We start from the raw sequence: 24,004 nt of genomic DNA, 5'->3' as shown, positions 1-24,004 counted from the left end.
ACATTAATTGAAACAGTGAGAGTATCTCTCCGTAACACAATCTATGACCATTCTCTCTTTAAGTAGATAGTAGCACGAGCGGAGTCACCTTTCATCTAGGGGTTAATCAGAATTTCTTTCAACGAAAAATTGTACTATTATTTTTATATGGTTAAAAATGTTTTCTCATGTATAAATAATAGATGTGTAACCCCATCACTAGTTCGTATTTTTACTTCTGAACCTTCACAATGAAAATCCTGACTCATTCACTAGAGAGCAGTAGTAGTATTTCTTTTGTACACAAGCCCCTCAGCCTTGTCAACTACAACTCTAAAATTCAAACCACCTATTTATCCCCTCTTACTCTATCTCTCCTTTTGACTCTGCAAACCAATCCTCTGAATATTTCCTTTTTCCCTCAGAAATATGTCAGTGTTCCCACATCACATTTGAATCTTTGTCCTTTTTCCACAACCATATCCCATACCATAAATCTTTTTTCCCATTTCCCCTCCTTCTTCCCTTTCAATAATTGAACCAAAATGGCTATTGATATGATCTCTGAGGCTCCAAGCTTAGCCACAAGTCCAAGAATCTCTTTTTCCCATAATCTTTCTACTACTACTAATACAAACATACATGACTACCCACAAGTCCAAGAACCTGGTTCTTCTAGTTCTGAATTCGATTTCTGTATCAGTAATACTACTGATACAGAAACTTGTTCAGCAGATGAACTCTTTTCTGATGGCCTAATCCGTCCAATTCAACTTCAAGAAAAGTTTGTTACATGTACAAAACATGTCCAAATATCAAAAAACACTCAAACTTTAGCCAATTCACTTCCACCCCTTTTGCCAAATGAACAAAATGATCAAAACCCAAAGCAAGAAATCAAATCAAAACAACAAAAGAATCATTCTTTTTGGGGTCGAAGTAGTAGTGTTCATTGTGTTAACACTAAGAAGAGCAGCTCATTTTGGTCATTGCCTTTATTGTCACGTAGTAACTCAACTGGTTCAGTGCCAAATTCCAAGAAACAAAATACTCTGCAGTTAAAGCAAATCAAGAATCCATCATCAGCATCAGCACCAGCTAATTTTTACACATTTCCATCATCACAAAAGCCACCATTAAGGAGGAATTATGGAGCAGCAGGGCCAAATTATGGTAATGGTATTCGAATTAGCCCAGTTCTTAATGTTCCATCACAAAATCTTTTTGGATTAGGCTCTTTGTTTCGTAATGGGAAACATAAAAAGACTAAGAAATAATTTCGTTTGTACTAATTAGTAATTATTACTAGTATATGAAATGTATCACAGTTTGTTATAGATTCAAGATTTTTTTATTTTTGGAGTTATTTGAACAGAAGGAAAGATAATGTATTATAAATATCTGCAGAATTGGCAATATTTTGTCTTCGTTTGACCATCATGATAACAACAAATATCCCAAATTATGTGTTTAAGCAGGTATTTGGACATCGGATTTGGTTGAATTTTCGGAAAATAATTTTTAAAATTATAGTTGAAAAAAGAATATTTCAAAGTTGAATTGTGTTTGGATGTATTTTCACTTTAAGAAAAGTAAAAGTTTTGTGAGGAGATTTTTCTTTACCACATGGTTAGAATAATCAAAAAATATTTTTTTAAAAAAAAAAAAAAATATATATATATATATATATAGTACAATATTAAATAGTAGTACATGGATATGTTTGGTCCTTTTCCAGAATGAGGGGTTTTTGAAGTAGAATTTTCAGAGCAGTAATTGGAAAGTTAAAGTTATTTCTGAAAATGTATTTTACTAGTATAAGTTGTTTGAGTGGAATTCTTTTTTCCCCTGGTTAGAACTTAGAATGTATAACCAAACAACTTTTTCTTTTAGGAAGAAAATATCTATCTATGTTCAAAGAGGATTTTTTAGGTAGATGAGTTAAAATGTAAAGATTATTATCATACATGGATATCTCCCAACTGTCACAATGTAAGGGGACACAAAGACATAGAGATATAAACCTTATTTCATGATTGTCTACTGTGGTTTCTTCCCTTTAATTTATCTTGAGTTATGTATTATTTCATATATTTCATCGGTTTAAAAATAACTGACTTTTATTGACTTGATATTTTCTTTAAAATATATTTATTCAGAATTTATTTTACCAAATTAACAGTTAAAAAATAATAAAATTAGTCTTGAAAGATTATAATAAAATTTATAATTTCATAAATAAAATAATTAAATTAAAATAAATATTTTTAAAAAGAATCAACTAAAATAAAACTAAGGAAAATAGATTTCAAGATCACTTTTAGATGTGTCCTTTCTATTTATCTTTTTGGAAGGTAGCATCATATGGTGATTAGGTTCAAACTTTACTTAAAAAGTGGTTTACCGTGTCCATTGCTGTTTTTGTCTCATTTTTTGCGATTAAGACAATGTAATAGTATCAAAATTAAAATTCTCATCAAGTTCCATACTCAAAATTAAATATGGGAAATTAAAGTACGTGAAAATATATTTTATTTACCTAGTATTTTGACGGTTAAAGTGATATTCCTCTTTATTACATGGCATTCTTTGATTTGACATGATATTTATAAAAGTCAAAGAGTATCCAAATGGGACGAAGGAAGTGTAAATGATTGGTTAAACTAACCAACTATTTCGCCTTCGAATTTAAAATGTAGAATATTGAAGTTTACAAATCAAAGGGATATTAAGGGTTTTCCAAGATTTAAAATACTTTCATTATAACTTTTATTTTTGTATTGTAAAGCTTGCTTTTGAAAACACTTTTCTTGAGCCGAAGATATAACGAAAACATTCTTTCTACCTCACACAAGACATGAATAAGATCTAGTTACACTTAGTCCTCTGCAGTAGTCCTCCTCAAACTCCATCAGCGAAATCACACAAATATTGTTGTCGTCTAGGAGTTTTTCAACATTTATCAAGTTTTCACTCATAAAACTTCAACTCAATTTCTATGTTTAAAATACAACTTCAACTTTCAAATATTGTTTTTTAAATTAATTTAGATATTTTCTTCTAAAAATAAATCTCAACCAAACTATGTCGAAACTCCTACTTGGTATGTTATTTGCAAGCAGGATGGTTCAAAAATATAATACTAAAAGTAGCCTCATTAGGCCACCAAAATTGGTACATAATTAACGTAGAATCATTCATTATGCTTTGCACGATTCTAAATATCCTCCCTTTGGTGGTTCAAGAAAATAGCAAGAGAAAGCACATTCTTAGGTCAAGGGAAATACTACTAGTTAATTAGTGAGTTACTATTCATAATGTGAAGAACCATATGGCATGGAGAGGACAATAATTCATAGGTCTTTAAATAGAGTAGGTAAGGTAATCAACGAGTATTGTGATAGAATGAATTCCCGGAGTTGGGGCGTAAAAATATCTATTCGAATCTCTTTCATAAAAAAATTATACTATATGTAAGGTTAAAATTATTTTTATGTATATATAGCAGTGTTGAATCTGTCTGAATTCTTTGTATGTTTACTTTTTTATTTTATTTTTTGAGTCTTTTTGGCAAAAATTCTGACTCAGCCACGGATAGAAAGACAAGTGTTTTTTATTCTTTAACTAGAGATTTTAAATTTGAGCCCTAGAATCGAGTCTACTTTATTAGGATCGAAGGAATATACCTAATGTAAAGCTTTTTGACATAAATTTAAATTTAATCAAATTTTAATATGAATATTCAAACATCGAGTGATAACGATAAAGACAATAAATAGATTAGGTAATAATATTGTACAAGCCAGAGAGACTAGCCATTGGATGGTCATGGTCCTTCAACGTACAGCCCCAGTGTCATTGCGACCACGTTCTTAATTTGACTCTTCGTACTACAATTTTGGTAAAATTGGGCATTAATTCTTTCAACTTGTATGTGGAAATTGGATGTACTATTTAGATAAAAATAGTATAAGTGTTTTTTTTTTTATATATCTAATTTTGATGGATAAAATTATCTTATATATGCCAGTAAGAGAGAGTAGTAAATATTTTATAAAACTAATTAAGATACATGTAAATTTATCCAAGCACCATAATTTATCTTTTAAAAAAAAAAAAAAAGATCTTCAGAAGATCAGATTTTTGCCACTTGAACCATATAGTATATGCATGAAACTGAATGATCCTATTATTAGAAATACCAATTTCAAAGTTGTTAATCACGACATTTAACAATAACTATGTTAGAAATAACTTCTTTCTTGTTTTTTTTCTTTCAAATGCATTCAAGAAGGCTCAGGTTACAAATTGAAAAATTATAGATTATTCAAGTGAATTAAATACTCCCTCTGTCCCATTTTTACTCGTTCCAATTTGACACTGTACATTAATTAAGAAAATAATTAATAACATGGTTACTTTACCTTAAATGATGTTTACATTTTGATTTGGAGAAAAAATAATTAATTACTAAGGTTAAAAAAGGAAAAAAAAAACTGTCTTGTCTTGATTAATGAAAAATGACAAGTAAAATGAGAAATTAAATTAGAAAATTTGGGACGAGTAAAATGGAACGGAGAAAGTATTTACCAAAACAGGCATATCTCGTTATGATTTAATTATCGCATTATAATTTTCACATCATAACTTCGATATTACTCATAACAAGGCCAAAAATTCATAATTTGTATGCTTCCTCCATCCCATTTTACACAAACAAGTTTTTTGTTAGGGTTTTTGTCCTGATTTTTTTACTATATTTTAAGGAAAATAAAAATTATCATAATTACTTTTACTTTTCTTAAAAGAAAAAAATTTAATTCTTTTTCATATTTGGCTAACTTTTTCTTAGAGGAAAAGTTTTGAACATCTATAGAAGACCCCCTTCTCATACCATAACATAATAACATCCACAATGTAGTCTTTAAAGAGTCTTTGTTTAGGGGGAGATTTTTTCTCTCATTAGTTTTTATATTTTTAATATTAGGTTTTATATGTAGGCCAATTGACCAGATCATATAATAAAATTATATTTTTAGTATTGTTTTTCGTTGCCATCTTATTTATCGTCTCATAATTTGCAACTAATAGCTTCCGCATGACACACTCTCGATTTCGAACCCAACATTTTTGGAGTGGTACTTGGGGAATGCAGTAAAAGGGCATATATTTAGGCATTGAATAAATTTTTATTTTGGGTTGTAAGCTCAAAAAATTCTCGTAATTAAAATTATAAGTGAAAAATAAGTCATTAATACCAAAATTACAAAATTTTACATGTTAATAAATTTTAAAAAGATAAAAATTCAAATATTTTTTAATTTTAGCCCATTTTTTGTTCTTTCTCTCCGTCTTTCATCCGGTAAAACAAAAATGCTCAATGTGCCAACTACATATCAAAAATGTATAATCCTTAATTATTTGCTTTGATTTGATGTTTTTGATTGTAGGTCCTTCTTTGACTAATTTTTTTTCAAGTTAATTTATAAATCTCTATTTCTTTCTTAAAACATTTAATTAGTATCCCAATACTGGATTATTTTTTTAATCAATTGTTAAATTTGAGATGAAACGGTTTAGGTACATTTTCACTTATTTTATATTACTTGATTTTTAAAATAATTTTTAAGTCTTATTTTCTCTTTATTATTATAATTATTATTTATTTATTTTTATTATATTTGTTTGCTAAATTTACCCCCTCTCTTTTTATTAGGTGTCATAATTTCATTTTTAACCGTCAAACGTTATAAACTTTGATCAATTGTAGTTTATCATTTTATTAATATGAGAAAATTATAACTTATAGTACTTTACACATAATTTTTGAATATATAAATTTTAAAATATCAAATTAATTTAACTTTTGAAGTTAGTTAATCAGGCTTTTAAAAAGTGAAACGCAACAGCTAGAAAGAAATGTATGGCACAACAATTGAATATCACAGGGCTCACATTCAATGCCTCGAGGTTTACGTGTTGCTATGTAACTGGTAAAATGCCTTACTTTACTCGCATGCCTTTTAACACGTATTATTATGGTCTGTTAAATGATCGTTAGTCAAAATTAAAAAAAATTAATGCATGCTAATCGATTAATTCAATACTAAACTTAAAAAAATCAATCCAATCTAAGCTTATTTAAGTAAGCTTTTGACCACAACAACAACATACCCAGTGCATTACCACAAGAGTGAGGTCTGGGAAGGGTAAGATGTACGCAATCCATACCGCCACCTCCCAGGAAGTAGAGAGGTTGTTTCCAATAGACCCCCGGCTCAAAGTAAAGAATAGTAAACAAAGGATGGAAATAATAAAATAGACATCAGAGAAATATGAAATGCGAGACATAAGGGCCACACAGAATAAGAAAATAGGTACTAAGACAAAAGACCTAGTGCACCCACCTAATAATAACCTACACTCCCATAACAAGGACCCTATGAACACGGACCTAGGCTTACTAACCCAGCTACACAGGACTCTCCAGACTGCAAGCTACAACCCACACACCCGCATTAGCCTTCTACCCTTATCCGCGACCTCCACACCTTCCCATCTAGGTCATGTCCTCAGTCAGCTGGAGCTGCTCCATGTCATGTCTAATCACCTCCCTCCAGTATTTCTTCGGCCTGCCTCTACCCCTCCTGAAGCTATCTAAAGCAAGCCTTTCATACCTCTGGACTGGAGAATCCGCACTCCTCCTCATCACATACTCAAACCATCGCAATCTTTCTTCCCGCTACTTGTCTTCCACTGAAGCCACTCCCACCTTCTCCCGAATAGTCTCATTTCTTACTCTGTCACCTCTAGTAAGCCCATACATCTAACGCAACATTATCATTTCCGTCACCTTCAATTTTGGATGTGCGAGTACTTGACTGGCCAACACTCTGCATCATACAACATGGCCGGCCGGACTGCCACTTTATAAAATTTGCCTTTAAACTTAAGGGGTACTTCTTATCACACAACACTCCCTAGGTTAGCCTCCACTTCATCCAACCTGCTCTAATACGTTTAGAGACATCCTCATCAATCTCACCATTCTCCTGAATCGTAGACCCGAGATACTTAAAACTGTCCGTCTTACAGACATCCTGGGAGTTCAACCTCACCACCCCTTCGTCCTCCTGTCTCAAGTCACTAAACTTACATTTCAAATACTCAGTTTTGGACCTACTTAACCTAAACACCTTAGACTCAAGGGTTTGTCTCCAAACCTCTAATTTGTCATTTACACCCCTTCGCGTCTCATCAATCAGCACCATATCATCCGCAAATAACATACACCAAGGTACTTCGCCTTGAATGCTCCGCGTCAACACGTCCATCACCAATGAAAAAAGGAACGGACTAAGAGTTGATCCCTGATGCAACCCGGTCTCGATCGAAAACTGCTCTGAGTCTCCTCCCGCCGTTCTTACCCGATTCTTCCCTCAATTGTACATGTCCTTAATAGCTCTAATATACGTTACCAGGACCTCTCTCACCTCCAAGCACCTCCAAAGAACCTCCCTCGGAACTTTATCATACGTTTTTTCTAGGTCGATGAACACCATGTGTAAATCACTCTTCCTTTCTCTATACTGCTCCACTAATCTCCTCACCAGGTGGATTGCCTCTGTCGTCAAGTGACCAAGCATAAATCCAAACTGATTCTCCGAAATAGACACAACCATCCTTAACCTTCACTCGATCACTCTCTCCTAAATTTTCATAGTGTGACTCAACAGCTTAATACCCCTATAGTTGCTGCAGCTCTGAATGTCACCTTTGTTTTTATATAACGGAATCATTGTACTCCATCTCCAGGCCTCAGGCATTCTCGCAGTTTTGAAAATACCATTAAATAAATCTGTCAACCACCTTAAACCGGCCTCACCAGCATACTTCAAAAAATCCACCTGAATCTTGTCGGGCCCCGTCGCCTTACCCATCCGCATCCTACGAATAGCCTATTTGACCTCCTTAACCTCAAAACGTCTACGGTATCTGAAATCACGACTCTCCTCCGAGTGCTCCAGCTCCCCCAACACAATGCCTCTGTCTCCCTCCTCGCTCAAAAGTCTATGAAAATACTCCTGCCATATTTTCTTAATGTGTACCTCCTCCACCAAAACATTACCCCCTCCCCCTTAATGCACTTCATTTGATCGAGGTCCCGACCCTTCCGCTCCCTAGCTTTAGCAAGTCTGTACAACCTCTTTTCCCCGCCTTTTACCTCTAACCCCGCATACAAGCTCTCGAACGCTGTCGACTTAACAGCCATAACTGCTAATTCAGCCTCCTTCCTGGCTACTTTGTAAACCTCTTTATTCATCCCTTTCTCCTCCTCATCTTTACTCTCAATTAACTTAACATACACTTCCTTCTTAATCTTCACTTTCTTCTTCACTTCCTCATTCCACCACCAGTCCCCCTTATGCCGTCTTGCCCGACCCCTCGAAACACCCAACACTTCTCTGGCAGTCTCCGTCATGCCGCTGGCAGCCCTATCCCACATAGTATCCACGTCCCCCTGCTATTCCACACCTCCTTTTCCGCCACCTTTTCCCCTATCTCCAGATTATTAACTGGCGTCAAGCAGCCCCACTTAATTCTAGGTCGACCCTCCCCGACCTTTCTCTTCTTGCACTTTTTTGATAGACAAGTTCATCACTAGAAGCCTATGCTGGGTCAAAAGATGCTCACTCTGAATGACTTTACAATCCTTGCATATCCCCTTATCCCTCTTCCTAAGCAGCAGAAAGTCAATCTGGGTCTTGGCTATAGCGCTGCGAAAGGTAATCAGGTGATCCTTCTTCTTCGAAAAACTCAAATCCACTATCACCAGCCCAAAGGCCCTCGTAAAATCCAACAGAGCAGCTCTCTCACCATTTTTGTCACCGAAACCAAAACCTCCATGCATATCGCCATATCCTTTCAGTAAGACCCCAATGTGGCCATTGAAGTCCCCTGCTATGACAATCTTCTCCGAACTAGGCACACTCTTCACTACCTCGTCCAACTTCTCCCAAAAACTCATTTTTACCTTTTCCTCCAAGCCCACCTGCGGCACATACACATTACACACATGCAACACAAAACCCCTAATGACCAACTTAATCTTCATCAGCCTATCACTGCCTAATAACATCCACCACCTGCCCTCTAAGCTCCTCATCCACTAAGACGCCCACTCCATTCCGACGCGTCACACTCTCTGAATACCACAACTTGTACCCATCCACATCCTTAGCCTTAGATCCTATCCACTTAGTCTCTTACACACACACAATATTAATCCTCCTCTTCTTAAGAATCTTCACCAGCTCTACAGACTTACCCTGTAGGGTCCCAATGTTCCAAGACCTTACCCTCAACCTATCTTCTCTCGCCTCACGCCTTCTTCTAACACCCTTCCCCAAAACCGCCTTAGCGCCTAACCTATACCCCAAACCTACCCTAGCCCTTTCCTCCCCACCCCCTCCCAGCCCCAACCTTAACCCCTTCGGACATGACCCTATTCCACCATCAACCCTTCCAGCCACTACTCAACCAAAACAAAGCCCCAAACTGACATACCAACAAACAAATCAACGGGTTGGAAACAATAAGAGAAGGCGCGCATAAAGTACCCTAATTGTCCTAGCAGCTAAAACAAACGCAATAAACACAACAATAACCACCACTAAGCCAAGCAGTAAACTTTTGACCATGAAGATAAATTTTTAGAGTTGGAGTTGTGCGTTGTCATATCTTTTTTGAAATGATATTTTAGGCTTTTCAAAAGACTTTTTTAAACATTAAACGTGAAGGTGGAATTGAAAAAAAAAACAGATTGGTACTTGTTTTATTTTTAAAATTGGTTGAATTTTCATTATCAAATAATATTTTTTTGAATAGAGTCGAAAAAACTTTCAAAAAAAGCAAATATTTCTCATTGTCAAACGACACCTAAATTAAATTTGGATTGTAATTTTTTAATTCGGATATCAAAAATTTTGAATCAGAACAAATACTAATTGTTGGCAACATTAAATTTTAAAAAGAATAAAAGGAATAAGGAAGAGACGTTCGACTTGGCGCGAAATACGACGATTCCAATTACACGACGAAACAAGCAAAACCCAAAGAAATCTCCACCTTCCACTTGTCAGTCCCATGTGAAATCCAACGACTGAAATTAAATCCCAGCTCTGCACGAATCAAAGCCCGTATCAATTAATAAACAGCTTTATCAGTCTCGAGAAACGTACACGATCTTTCAATTTTATTTTCATGTCTTTATAGTACTGTCACGAATACATTTTGTGTGTGTGTTTTTCCACCTTCTACTGTGAGAGAAAACTATCAGAAATGAGGAGGAACCTAAAAGATGATATTGAACCGATCCGTATGAGCAAGAGGATAGCTGAAGCAAAAAGTGTGATGAATCCGATTGTTGCTGTTGAAGCTAGAGTTGTTAGCAAGATGAAGCCAAAAATTGCTGCTGCTGGATTTGAAAGAGTTATAAGGAAGCCAAAATTAGTTCCAGAAATTGTCCATATTGAGCCAGTGACAAAGAAGAAGAAGAAGAAGGTTATTAAAGCTACTAAGAATGAGGTTATGTATATATATATATATATATATCAATCCATAACCTGACCTTTAAAGTAGTCATTGTCGTTATTTTACTCATGTTTGAGTTTTGATGCTTTCTTTGACATATGCATATTATGCTTCTGTGTTTTTGGCCGTTGATAAAAAAGTATCATGTGAAAATCTTCACATTTTACTACATCCTTGTCTGTTCTGATTTGTTTGATACCCTACTTTATTAACAGCGGCCAAATCAGAAATTTTAACCTATGTACTTCATTTAATTTTCTATGATTTTGCACTGTTTATTATTAGTCCAGTGAGTAAAGAATGACGCATATCCTTACTCAGAAATTTTTATAGGCACAAAATGCCGTCAATGCTTAATATTATACATGTTTTCTTATCACAACAATATATGTGACATACTCTCTCAGTTTTCTCTTATTTTTCTTTTAGTTCGTTTCAAAAAAGAATCTCGCTTTTTTGGCATATCTTTTGTTATAACTTTCTACGTGATATGTTTGTGTGGACTCTTCACTTGAATACTTGCACTCGTGTCTTAATCTCCAAAAAGTGCACCTTTTGGAGAATCCGACATGCGTTTGTTGACATTTTTAAGAGTTCGAGCATTTTAATACTACAAGATCAAAAGATATTTTGGTACATTACACATTTTTCTGTGGACACCCAATTTTTCCCAGACCCTACTTACTGGATTACATTGTTATTATAACTACATTTTGTATCAAGTCAAACTATATCAAACAAAGTAAAATGCACAAACGTAACAAACGCCATTTATTTTATTTATTGAAGAAAGCGAAATTTATATGGACAAACAGGAGCTAAGTATATACATTATGCTTTTTGGACCTCGACTTAGAGTGATTAGAAATTATGCATTGGTATAATGTTGTTTTTACTTACAGAGTAACTCTAATATGTCTTTTATGATGTCTTTACAATTTCTTGCTTTATTCTTATGTGCCTGAAACCTTCTACTTGAATACTGAACAGAGAGGCAAAAGGCCCTTTGCAAGTGATGCTACACAGGCAGACATCAGCTACAAATCTCTGTATATTGAGACTCAAAAAAAGGTGTTGCTTCTTGGTTAAGTCCATTTGTGTGGATTCATTTTTATGCTGCTTTTGAGATCTCTGATCCGCGTGTTATTTTTCACGTCTAGGTTGAGGATTTGAGGGAGGAGAACTATAAACAAGCCATCGATTTGAGCTACCGAAGTGGGCAAGTTGATGCAGTAAGCACGACTCCACATCATTTGTTATGCCTTGTTTTAGTATTTTGCTTGATGTGGATGACTAATAATCTTATCTTTTCAGTACGAGTATATAATAGGAAGCATGAAGAATGTGGTTGGCTTCTCGAATACAATGAGAGTAACTGATGCAGGGATGAACTTGTCGAAAGGAACTGCTCCAGATGCTCCTTCATTGAACCTGAACAATCTCGGATGAAGAACAACTCACAGGAAGCTGGATCATTCTGTTGGTAGTGAATGTTTTGTGGTGGCGATCCATTTGTTTGTTGGCTTTTGGTATAATGTACATATATGTTGAAATTAGCATCTCTTGGTTGGTCTTTTAACTCTTATTAGTTTTCTTAGCAACTAGTACTAGTATGAACTCGTTGGTAAGGCTGAAAGTGGATCGTGAATGTAATCAATTGACATGTCTTGCCCTTTTTATTAAGTCAAGCTATTTGTGATCATTTTGGTAAGTTTGTTAAAATTTTGAAAAATTTAGATAGCAAAATTTCGAATTGTCAGTATAAGCATAACCTCAACTTCAGTTCAAATCCACCTGTGAATTTCTGTCAAAACTGGCCACATCTGAACATAAGCTGGTGGTAAATTCAAATAGCTGCACCTATATAAGCTTTTAATAGCGCAGAAGCATATTTGCTTACAAGAACTACTCCCTCTTTAACACACTATTTGAGTCTATTGACAATAGGGGGAAACATAGTAATGAGTCTATTGACAATAAGCCGTCTATACATTATTTACAGGTGCACAAGCTCATTGCACAGAGAAGAGAAATCCTAACTACTCAAGTCATTTCAGATAGGGCAGTCAGGATTTGTTGCGGGCACTTGGATAACTCTCGTGTTGTAAGATCCACAGAACCCACACTTGTGATATAACCAATGGAAGGGTGCCCGGCCTTTCCGTTCACAGTCATTGCAAAGAATATCCTGTATTTGAGGTGTCATATTAGAAGCATGATTTAAGGAAAAAGACGGATTCACCACATAAGTATCATCACGCCATACAAATTCTAACAGAACACCTAGGACAAAATTATATAGTATTATTCAAATTAGAACAACTACCAAACGGATTATCAAAATTAAGTACTAGTATTAATTTTTTTCCAATATAAGTAGATCAGTGATGTCGAGACTCGAGATAGCTAAAATAGTCACAAAGACAATGTCCCTATATCACAACAACATCCATTTTTAGTACTCAAAAAAACAAAATCACTCCTCTGATTGCCATCTTTTCTGTTCCTTCTAGACTTTTTTAAGCTTTATGGAGCAAACGAAAGAAAATACTTGAGAAGATAACCAAATAATCATGTTCCATATGTTTTTCACCCTGCCAGCATGACCAAAAAATCATACTATACATGTCTCCAGCCCATTGACAAATTTAAAACTCTACCAAAGATGCCAATGCAAATCCAAGAACTGAAATGAAAATGTGAAATGGAAATGTTAATTAAAGCAAACCTGGCAACGATTCTGGTACTCCTCTGGGAGAACCTCATTAGCCAGCAGAGCATCCAGCATTCCAAAATAAACCTGGCGAAATGTTTTATAGAAACATTAGGGCACTACTTCAAGCACAATACCATTACTGTTGAAAAATCTAATTCTCTCAGACGTCCATCCTAATTACACCCTCAAGAACAATCTTATGAGTTGCAACAGCTCAACAAATAGGACCCATCCAATCAACCCCCAAAGACTGCCCTCCCAGGATAATCAAGAACACGAAAAAGGAGAAAGCACGTTCCACAAATCAAAGAAAATAACTGAATTTTCATAAAATGAACACACTTCATAGCTGCTGTATGACAATTTCAAAAAGTGATCATAAAGCCTCAGGATACTCAACAACAAAGAACACAAAACTCCACAAAACTTTAACATGCATGCACTGCTTACTTTGCCAGCTATCGTGCTTGGAGGCACCAGCAATAAAAATTTTAGCCACATAGTGCAACCTAAAACGATCATTTATAAAAGGCGATCACTAGAAAATTCTCTTACCGCCATATTACCCATAGATTTGCTGCATATCGGGCAAATGTAGTTACTGGAAGCATATGCCTGGCAGAGAGAGCTGGTTAAATTCAAGCAAGCTTAAATAAAGTGAAGCAGTTCCAAAAATTCTTTAGAGTCGAAGCAAATATATGTAAGAGCACACACTGTACAATGTGATTTGTTTTTTCACCTGAAAGCAAGCTGAGTGCATGTAATGCCCACAAGGCAGAGGTCTAACTGTTGCACTGGAAGTAAATAAAAACTCACAGCAAATGGGACAATTTGTTTCCAACGCCTTCTCCAAACACTTGTGCTCCATCAAACTTTTTCCCAGACAACAATTGCATTTCATGCAATGATAAAAATCAATTCCAAGACCATGTCCAACACGACACAGGTTGCAAGAAGGACAGTGGTATACAGGCCTGATACAGAGAAGAGTCATTCAGTTTTCTAGATAAATAGAGAATGTGTCAATCCCATTTGTTTTCTTTTATTTTATCATCAATTCCATTCTTGGCTCAAGAGAAATAGTGAAATGTTGTTATGGGTGCGTAAGTTCAAATACTTGTTATTATTGGGATTATAATACAGAAAGTGTTTATGAAGGGAATAAAAATGAAGGGACTGTTATACAGCAAATACTACTATAAGTCCACGTGTTAACTAATAATGCATGGAATGTTACGTAGAGAATACTTACTTTAAGGACATTTTTGTATTTATATAGGTTATCTGCATATTGCTAATGCACGTGCTCTTATTCCACATTTATCCCGCATAAAATAATACATGGATTCTCGCATAATGCCGGTATTATGCATTAGTTGGGACTTTTTCTTGTACGTCCAACCAAAAGCTGCACTAGCTATGCATGAATTATTTTCCCTAGTCCCTACAACCAAACGACCCTTTAATGACCTATGCAATAGATAAACCTACACCCAGGTTATACTGTCAAGAACTACAATGATTCCAAGGTCATTAGCTGTCAAAAACAGATCATGCAATTCTTTCTCGAATTGAGATACACTGAAAAGATGCACTTCAAAGGATAAGCGTGTGAAATAGGTTTAAGCAGCACAGTTACATCACAATCTAAGGCAAAGGTTTGAGTTGACTCGTCTACCTCTCATCGTCAAAGAACTTGCATATACTGCAATAGTATTTTGCCATCGAAAATCCATTGCATGATGGTGTCGCGCAGCTGGGTCCAATTGGTTGAACTTTCAAGCAACGCATGCACATCATCTCAAGAACCGCTTTCCTAGAAAAAGAATAAACATAAGATATAAAGAATCCGACAACAAGCTCAGGCATTTCTAGCTATAGTTTACCTGTCCATTGAATGGTCGCTCACTTCATCATGGCAGAATCTGCATGTATACAATTTTCCACAGCAAGCTGCACGAAGTTTGCAGTTTCTTTTGTAGTGTTCACAACCAAAAATTTGTTTCTCCATATCACGAAAGGATGGTGAACACCCAACAACATCAACACTACGAGAGATTTCTTCTGTTGACCCTTGTGATTTCTGCTGAGAGGCTATCCAACGGCTGAGTACATGGAAGAATGATCAAGCTGCGGTTTACTGTCTATTTATCGACAGTTCAAGATGCAATAGATAATAATAGCAAAAGGAAGCACCAAAACAAACCTAGTCATCAGATTTTGAATTAAATAAGATTTCCTCCTTGGATCGAGTGTTGAATCTCTATGAACTTTTCTAATCTCCGACTCAAGTTCTGTTTGATTCATACGGAAAATGTCTTTCCAACCGGGTTTGAACATATGGGCACTCTGGTCCAAGCCTTCATGAGAATCAACACCTGTCTTATCAAGGAACAGATGTTACCTCCATTGGATGCAATAAATGGTCAAACCATAAATTAAGCACTATACTGCAGACCCAACAGCTGGATACAGAATGAAATAATTAGGTCATAGCAATAACCTCTGTTTGTATTGCTATTTTGCAAGGCTTCAGGCTGTAAAGATACTTCAGGATTTCGTCTCCAACACTCGTTGAGCCATTCACTGAACATGGTGTTTCTTGTAGCCTGCTTTAATGTGTCCATCATCTTATTCTGCTCATCCTGAGTAAGAGCAGAAGTTACCCAAGGCAGCATTGACTGAAGTACTTCAGCCCCGGTGCTTCCAATTATACGACCAACTATTATGTCTTGCTCCTCCATAGAGAAATGCTTGCCGAAGAGTGGCCACAGCTCATGTTCTTCTCTGAATATATGCTGATCCAGACTAACTCTGATTGATTTACACATTCCTTGAACCTTTGTGGCAAGCTCATTGTATTTTCTTTTGTGCTCCCTATAACACAGGCTAGTAAACTCAACAATAGTCCTCCCAGATTCCTTCTGGTAGACTTCCTTCAACCCTTCGTGAAGTTCTGAAAGATCAGTCAGGGCAGATGAGATGTCTTCAAACAGTTCCTCCTCCTGCTTATGGTCCAACATATAGGAGTGAGACACATTATGGAGTGATTCTTTAGATTCAAGTGCAGGGAAAACTATCTCATCCTCGGCATTACTGTGGGCTCTGTACAAACCCCAAAGCAACCGGAATCTACCTATGAACTGCCGAAGAAAAGCCTCAGGACAGTCATTAAGCTTACCAGATTCAACATCAAGATACTCCAAATCTTTTTGTATCGCCTTGTGAAATTTGAATATGGTGTCAATGGGGTGCACTTTATGGTTGAGTTGAGAAGTGGTACTCTCTGTCTCCCAGATAAAGAGGCTTGAGTCAAGAGAAGGAGCAGCAGAGCTGAAGGTCAAAGAACGAAGAGATTTTGGTGTGGATATAGTAGTCAGTCCCAGATTATTATCACTAACTCCTAACCCTGGGACACGACATGACTGATCACTGCAAGATATATTACAAGCATTTACACCCTTGGACAAGTCTGATGTATCATCTTTTCTGCAAATAGCAGTAAGGTTTCTTTTGAATGGTCTCTTAGAATCATCAGAATGGACTGAGAGAAAACATGGACAAGGTGCTTGAGAATGATATTCTTCACTTTCAGCAAACTTTTTCACAGGGCAACAACCAGTGGCACTAGGAGACAAACATACACCATCTGTACGTCCTTTACATACCCAACCAGATAATAGTGTCACCAAAGCAGTATCAGCTTCTGAAGCTGCAAAAGCAGAATTCAGTTACATAATTCAGGAAAAAAACAAAGCTACTGGTAGATTAGCTTTGGAAACAAAACTATTCAGCAATACCTGCAAGCTGCAAGTTCTTTAAAAAATCTCTAGCTTCATCTTCAGATAGTGTACCCACTAACCAGGGTAAGACTCGTTCTATCAACTTCAATGGCATTAAACACAAGCTTTGGTACAAAAGTTTCCTCTGTCTGTCCTGGGTGAAATGCTTCCGAGCAAGAGGAAGAACCTATATGAAGGACAAGGCAAGACACCATTTAACTCTGAATGATATTTTGTGGACATGGAGAGAAGGCAAGATTATCTAGAAAGTATATGCGGGTCCGAATGGAATTCATGGAGTAAGCAGACTCTGGAGCTTACTGAATCTACAGAGAGAGTTTATACTTTTGGGAATTAATACCTGCCATTTTTGTTCACAATATGGGCATGTAAATATACAATCAGACACATAATAACTAAATAGTTTCAGCAAGAAAATAATAGATATAATATAATGAACCCTACCTGAACTTCTTCATTGTGAAAGTGTTGTTTAATTGTCTCAATAATTAAGTCAGCCTGAGAACATAATTTGGAGAAAAATTCAGCAGCTGAGGTGGAATTGACTTCTGTGCTTTGAATGCTCTCAATCAGGCAACGAAGCTGATTAAATTGATTTTCTTCATTAGCATGTTCTTGGAAAAAGGAGAGCCCTCCATCTACAGCAGGGAATATGACCTTGTCCTCAGCAATGCTGCAATAAAGTAAATCTAAAGATTAAAGTTTCTGTTCAAGACAGGAAAAAAAACTCAGCTTTTTGTGGATGTGAAAAATTTATTCGTCAGCATTAGTAAATTGCTCGTATTACGGTTTCTAACATAAAGCTCATTCATCAATAGTGCAGGGCAAATAATTTGAACTGTTAAACAGCGCTCCAAAATGCCAGACCAGAAGCAAGATTAGCTCCCCAAACTTCTTCAAAAGATTAAAGACTAAGGAGTCATTTCGTTCGAAGACAAGTTATGCCGGGATTTAATTTCTAAGCAGACGTTTGTTTACAAAAATTCCCTCCACCTTATTTAGTAGAAAAAGGATTCGAGGGACCTTCGGGGTATTTTTGTCACTTTTATTGTTCAAAAAGGATTTGAGGGACCTTCGGGGTATTTTGTCACTTTTATTGTTCTATCCTGGGATAACTTATCCCACTACTATTATTTCACCCTCTGGCAGGGATAACATATCTCTTTACTAATTACTAATCCTGGTATAACTTATCTCAGGATTAGTAACCAAACAAGGGCTAAGGCAATACTAAATTTTTATCCCAGGACAATCTATGCTTGTTCGGCATACCAAACGACCCCTAAAAGAATTACTTTACCAGTATCTTGCAACCACCTTATATATGTAATTTTTGTTTTTCAACTAATAACATGTGCTGTTTTTTTTTTTTATTTCCTTCTTTTTTTATTTTTAAGAAACCAAACTAAAGATCTGTAATACTTAACTGTTGCTGAAGTTGTAGAAATCAGCATTGCTCTTGTCCCTCATTTACACAGCATATAAAAGAGATCCAAAGGATGGTTTGTGCTCAATATCTAAACCCTTTACGATTGCCGAGCAAAGTATCAACCATCAGCTCTACTCATTATACACAAGCAAACGTATGGCTTTATGGGCAACAAACAATTTCTTTTCTTTCCCAAAACCTCTACTTTGCAGTCATAAACAATAAAATCATGATTTTATGACTAAATTTGTACTAGAAGAGTGTCAATGATATAGTTGCTTCAAGAAACAACAAAGAGGTGATCTCGTATATGCAAAAAAAAAGAGCCTAATAGGTTGAGGCATTATAGAATTGGATGAAATAAAAATTAATCATGAAAGAACACAAGACTCATCAATTGGGAATCTTAGTTGCTCAGTTGGAGAACATTCACCTTATTAGTGAGGGTTCGATTCCCCACCTTATAATCCCCTTATCATTTCTCCTTGCCCCTACCCCCAATATTTTTGAAAAAAAAAGGACTCATCAATACGTATTTATGCTCTTTCATTTAAACGGAGATCAAAATATAAATGACAGCATGGCATACATAGTATCCTCTATGGAACTGTAAACGTGCACTCAAGTTTCATAAGATTTGACAAATCTATCAAATAATGAAATAAGAATTTTCATAGACATCACCTGTGAAATATGCAGACTTCAGCTATAAACTGAAGTCTTGCATTGAAAGGTGCCAAATTAGATAATTCTCCGGCCAACTCAATTCTTCTAGCCTCTGCTGCTATTTCATCTAACTCTCTCTTAATAGCATTATGCCAATGCAATACTTCATCAATTGGATTTCCAGAATCAATATCACAGGTATCACCCCCGAATTTTCTTTTCCCAGGGCTGGAAGATTCACACACACACTTTATGTTTCCTGGCGCACAAGTATCAGTTACAGAATTAAAATCCACAGAGCATGGAAGCTCAGGATCAATGTCATGCCCACCAACAGCAGTGACACAGTTTTCACCTTCCATCCAGGAGAAAATTACCTTCAAGAAAAGAAGCATATAAACAACACAGTTTTAGACAGGGGAAAATGGAAAAGGCAATAGAAAGGGGGAGAGAGAGGGAGAGAGAAGCGGTTTAACAAAAAAAACCTGCTGGAGGAGCTTCTCTTTTGGAATAATCATAGACAAGCACTTCTGCATATCCTTGTGCTCGCCAGGAGATATAGAAGATAAAAGCCAGGGAAGGAACTTTTTCATCATATTCACAGGAATGCTACAAAGGAACTGCCAAACAAGTGATGCCTGCTCATCCATTGAGAATTTCTCAATGAGCAAGGGGAACACCTGCCAGGAATATTTGTAGTCAACAAACATGTAAAATTGTAAAGATTTTCAAATGTGAGATCAATACCACATCACGTAGGACACAAAGAACTATGCTACACTGATATACACACACGCGCGCGCGCACACACAAAAGTTGCAGGAAGCCCGAGCTTAAACCCAAGACAAAGAAGTAACTTTAATTGGATAATAATTAAGTTTTAGTTTCACTCGTAATTTCATGTGGCAAGAGGTCTTGAAAAAAATATTTCTTTTATCTCATAGCTTCATCTAATACAACAAAAAGTTTCAATAACTTCAAGTTTATATTATAATAATTATAGCCTTAATTTAGAGCATTTACACAAATTAACTTAATAGTGATCATATAAGGATATTAATAAATAATAATAAAGTATATATTAATAAAGTACTCCATTCGGTCCATTACTTGTCATGCTTATTTTTTATAGGCCCATTAAGAGGTTACCCCATTCGTCCCATTTTAATTATTGTTTTAGCTTGTTCATGCCCGTCAAGAAAAACAATAAATACAAAGTATTAGTATTTACTAAGTTATCTAGCAGATGCTTTTTTGAGAATTGAACAATGTTAAAAATAACTATAAGGGTGTAGCTAAAAATTATTTCAAACTTCAATTTCGTAATAGTAGTAATTTTGGAATGATTTTTTTGAGCTAAAGTGACTATTATTATAGACTCTGAAGGAAAAAAAACAACAATAAACGAGTGTAGAATTGGTGTAAGTTGCACATAAGTTGCCCCAACTACAACTCATTTGAAAAATGAATTGTGCTGTTGTGTTTATGATCCACTAGTTGATTCAAATTTATATGACCAATCCTGTAACTGCTGCTGAAATAGTTCAGGTATCTGAAATCTAAGTTGGACAGACTCTTCACTTTCTATGCCGCACCCGTGTCGGATTCTCCAAAAATACACTACTTTTAGAGAATCCGACATGCACCCGTTGACATTTTTAAAATCCAAGCAACATAGTCTGAAATACCAGCACATCACAAGCCACAAACCTCTGAAGGAACAGAAAGTTGGCTTTCCCTTCTCTTTGGTAGTAATCTTACAGCTAATATGACGTAAAGCATGCAAGAAATCACATACGAGAATAACAATAGAAATGATGTAACATCGCTCACAGAAGAACATACAATATTTGGAATACTAGAAAGTGTAAACACTGACCAATGAGGTGGTATATGTAACATGTGGAATCATTGAACGTGAAACTTAAGCAATGTCTCCTATGAGAATACCTGTTCTTCCTCTTTCGACATGTGCTGACTAACAGAAGTTTGCAATGCCCCAGTACAAGATGCTAGCTCTCGTGGAAAACTTTCATAGTTCTGCCTCTCAGGATTTAAGATCTCAAAAAGGTGATCAAAAAGATCACTTTCACCTTTGTGCTCTAAGGAGTATGTTTGCGCTACATTCTTCACACGTATATCAAGAGCTGGAAAGATCACCTGCAAATGTTATAACTGTGCTATCATCTCTAGCAAAGTCACTTACAACTTACGAGGAGAAATTTACAAAAATCAACTAGTAAAAATGTCACTTTATGCATGATAAAAGAAAGTCAATCATCCACGGTACTTTTTCTAATCCAAAATGATTTCATAGCATATTACACCAAGATGGTTTAACTTCTACAATAAGTATGCAAAATGGAATGGTTACACCAAAATCGCATATTACACCAAGATAGTTTAACTTCTACAATAAATACACAAAATGGAATGGTTACACCAAAAACACAGTTGAAACAAAAGGCCTTCTTCAACATTTTTATGTTGTTCTTCCCGCTCCCACAAAAATTGTTCCAACTTCTTTCTAGCCAAATCATCCAAAATGCACTAAAGGTATTGTCTTCCATATTGTGCCTTTCTAGTCTCTATCATCCAACTTTCTATAACTTCCGCAACTTCTTTTAGAAGGTATTCAAGCAATATTAAATAACGAATTCGCAAAACCGTTATCATTTAATATAAGATAACTTCGTCAATTAAATTGAATAGGGTGAGTGTCATATCGGTGGCCCCACATACTAAACTTATCTCTTCACTGTTAACCCAAATCCGTTTATCAATTAATATAAGAAACAGAATAAAAACACTAACTAATGGGAGTACAAACACGTCACATCCGTCAATTGGCAATAGCATCGAGGTCCACTATTTTAACCATTAGACCATCAAAGCATACAACATTTAAACGGAGTCTCTCTATCTTCCCAACTTGCTATAACTTCCACAACTTTTTTTCGAAGGTATCCAAGCTAATTAAACCAAAAATACACAAAATCCGTTACCATCTAATATAAGACAACTTCGGCAATTAAATTGTATAGGGTGAGTGTCATATCGGTGGCCCCACGAATCTAAAATTATGTCTTCACCGTTAACCCCAAATCCAATGTCATTTAGTATAAGAAACAGAATAAACACACTACCCAATGGAAGTACAAACATGCCGCGTCTGCCAATTGGCAATAGCACTGAGTTCCACCGACCACTATTTTGACCATTAGACCATCAAAACATACAACATTTAAATGGAGTCTCTCTATCTCAACAAGATGCCAATCCTTAATCCGCAGTAGAAGAAGAATGGAATTTGTATTCTAATCCCCATCTTGACTTGAGGCTTGTTGAAGACTCTTGTCTTCAACTAACGAGGAACTACCTATTTAGCTATGTTGCTTGGACACTCCAAAAATGCTGCCTCACTGTGCCGGATCCTCCAAAAATGTGCTACTTTTGGAGGATCCAAACCGTACCCAACAACATTTTTGAAGAGTTCGAGCAACATAGCTATAACAAGATTGCTTCTTTTTAAAATTTTTTTTGAATAAGGAGCTATAACTAGATTGCTCCAAAAAGAATTTCATGAAAATGAAACTAAGTGAATTGCCAAAAAATTGAAAATCTGTGTTTGCCTCAATAAAAAACAGAATAGACATTAATGGAAAAGCATATAACAAATCACTAGTCATAAGAAGTATCACAGAAACTAGAGTAGACAACAAGGTAAACATGAAATCTCACTAAAAATTCAATAGCAACAAGAAGCAGCAAACTGTTTGAAAATGAAAAAAAATGAGAATTCAGTAAGTAGTAACTTCATAAAATGGCTTGATTAACAATTCCATAAACAAGATATAAGCCAATGTCAGTGCATACAACAATGTTAATATTTGCTACCTCATCCTCAGCATGGCAATGGTGCTTATAAACTGATCTAAGAAAACGGTAACGCTTAATCAATGGTTGTATATCTTCCAATTCTCCAGTAGCATATGCTAACGCGGAACGATGAAGTTCATTAAGCTCCAACCGAATTGCCTTGTGAAAAAATAGAAAAAACAGAATAGGAAACTCCTCTGTCCCTCCACTCTCTTTCTCCATAACTCCGTTCGAAGACGAAGACGAAGCATCCACCACATTGACTGCACCACCACCGCCGCCGCCGCATAAAACTGCTAGTCCTCCACCGCTTTCTCTTCCCTGTGCGGCCATTTTCCACCGCTTCTTAGCCCTAATTTCTCCAACAATTCTCAGCAGAGCTTTCTCTTTTTATCTCCTTCCACGTTTGCAACGGGAAAAAAAACAAAAACACACAGTTTCTCTTTTTTGTGTGTGTGAATTCAGAGAATCTGTTACACGTAGTTTCTATGTTTATTAGAGAAGAGAAATTGGAGTAAATAAATTTGCATTCGGTCTAGAAGAAGCTCTTCCAAAAATCTCTTTGTTTATTACGTGTGCATATAATACATACGTAGGCTTGTTTTCTTTTTCTTCCTTTTTTTTTTTTGGGTTTTTTAATTTAGATTAGATACATAAGTACTTATAGTTAATTATATGAATCATTTAAGTATTTGTTTAACATAATTAAAAATGGAATAATTAGGAGATTTGGTTCGACTGTGAAAGGAAGGATTCCTAGTTGTGGATGAGGTGAACTGGTGGAATACTTTTCTGCAGAGTTTGACCCGGACCCACGTGGGGCATGACATGAATAGGCCGAGAGGTTCATCCGAATTTATTTTTTTAAAGGTAAATTATAAGTAATTGTTTATAGGAAAAAACGACACTCTATAATAATTTTTAAAATAAATAGTCTAA

At 35.7% G+C, this 24,004-nt stretch overlaps 4 protein-coding genes across 5 annotated transcripts; 2 read left to right on the top strand and 2 right to left on the bottom strand.

Moving 5' to 3' along the window:
* The first annotated feature begins 524 nt into the window (after positions 1-524).
* Positions 525-1,256, top strand: LOC107865882. Its single transcript, XM_016712075.2, has one exon. It carries the CDS (start codon positions 525-527, stop codon positions 1,254-1,256), a length of 732 nt encoding a protein of 243 aa, XP_016567561.1.
* A 7,325-nt stretch (positions 1,257-8,581) lies between these two features.
* Positions 8,582-9,145, bottom strand: LOC124896919. Its single transcript, XM_047408797.1, has one exon. The coding sequence runs from the start codon at positions 9,143-9,145 to the stop codon at positions 8,582-8,584; it is 564 nt and encodes a 187-aa protein (XP_047264753.1).
* A 1,069-nt stretch (positions 9,146-10,214) lies between these two features.
* On the top strand, positions 10,215-12,274 carry LOC107865883. 2 transcript variants are annotated; one of them, XM_016712077.2, is made up of 4 exons: positions 10,215-10,542; positions 11,563-11,643; positions 11,733-11,804; positions 11,887-12,274. In XM_016712077.2, the coding sequence occupies exons 1-4, from the start codon at positions 10,321-10,323 to the stop codon at positions 12,019-12,021; spliced, it is 510 nt and encodes a 169-aa protein (XP_016567563.1). In that variant the 5' UTR covers positions 10,215-10,320; the 3' UTR covers positions 12,022-12,274. The 2 variants fall into 2 exon arrangements, with proteins under 2 accessions (XP_016567563.1, XP_016567562.1); XM_016712076.2 differs by having other exon boundaries at positions 10,216-10,566.
* Positions 12,275-12,413: 139 nt separating this feature from the next.
* LOC107862186 (zinc finger protein BRUTUS) lies at positions 12,414-23,695 on the bottom strand. Its single transcript, XM_016707669.2, has 14 exons — positions 23,084-23,695; positions 21,137-21,346; positions 19,672-19,866; positions 19,205-19,563; positions 17,536-17,764; positions 17,089-17,257; positions 15,792-17,000; positions 15,495-15,666; positions 15,175-15,393; positions 14,967-15,104; positions 14,028-14,262; positions 13,844-13,903; positions 13,301-13,372; positions 12,414-12,760 (listed from the first exon to the last, which is right to left on the bottom strand). Exons 1-14 carry the CDS (start codon positions 23,396-23,398, stop codon positions 12,626-12,628), a joined length of 3,717 nt encoding a protein of 1,238 aa, XP_016563155.1. The 5' UTR covers positions 23,399-23,695; the 3' UTR covers positions 12,414-12,625.
* Positions 23,696-24,004: the final 309 nt, after the last annotated feature.

Source organism: Capsicum annuum, chromosome 3 (genome assembly GCF_002878395.1).
Source record: "Capsicum annuum cultivar UCD-10X-F1 chromosome 3, UCD10Xv1.1, whole genome shotgun sequence".
Taxonomy (NCBI): Eukaryota; Viridiplantae; Streptophyta; class Magnoliopsida; order Solanales; family Solanaceae; genus Capsicum; species Capsicum annuum.
The sequence above is the reverse complement of the archived record's forward strand: the minus strand, read 5'-3'. Positions and strand labels throughout refer to the sequence as shown.

Excerpts from the sequence above, each read along its gene's own strand:
- LOC107865882 (XM_016712075.2), top strand. The coding sequence starts at position 525 with ATGGCTATTGATATGATCTCTGAGGCTCCAAGCTTAGCCACAAGTCCA.
- LOC124896919 (XM_047408797.1), bottom strand. The coding sequence starts at position 9,145 with ATGAGGAGCTTAGAGGGCAGGTGGTGGATGTTATTAGGCAGTGATAGG.
- LOC107865883 (XM_016712076.2), top strand. The coding sequence starts at position 10,321 with ATGAGGAGGAACCTAAAAGATGATATTGAACCGATCCGTATGAGCAAG. Across the intron at positions 10,567-11,562 it reads TTAAAGCTACTAAGAATGAG|AGAGGCAAAAGGCCCTTTGC; the intron begins GTTATGTATATA and ends AATACTGAACAG. Across the intron at positions 11,805-11,886 it reads GAAGTGGGCAAGTTGATGCA|TACGAGTATATAATAGGAAG; the intron begins GTAAGCACGACT and ends TTATCTTTTCAG.
- LOC107862186 (XM_016707669.2), bottom strand. The coding sequence starts at position 23,398 with ATGGCCGCACAGGGAAGAGAAAGCGGTGGAGGACTAGCAGTTTTATGC. Across the intron at positions 15,105-15,174 it reads AGCGACCATTCAATGGACAG|GAAAGCGGTTCTTGAGATGA; the intron begins GTAAACTATAGC and ends TTCTTTTTCTAG. Across the intron at positions 14,263-14,966 it reads AAGTTCTTTGACGATGAGAG|GCCTGTATACCACTGTCCTT; the intron begins GTAGACGAGTCA and ends TCTCTGTATCAG.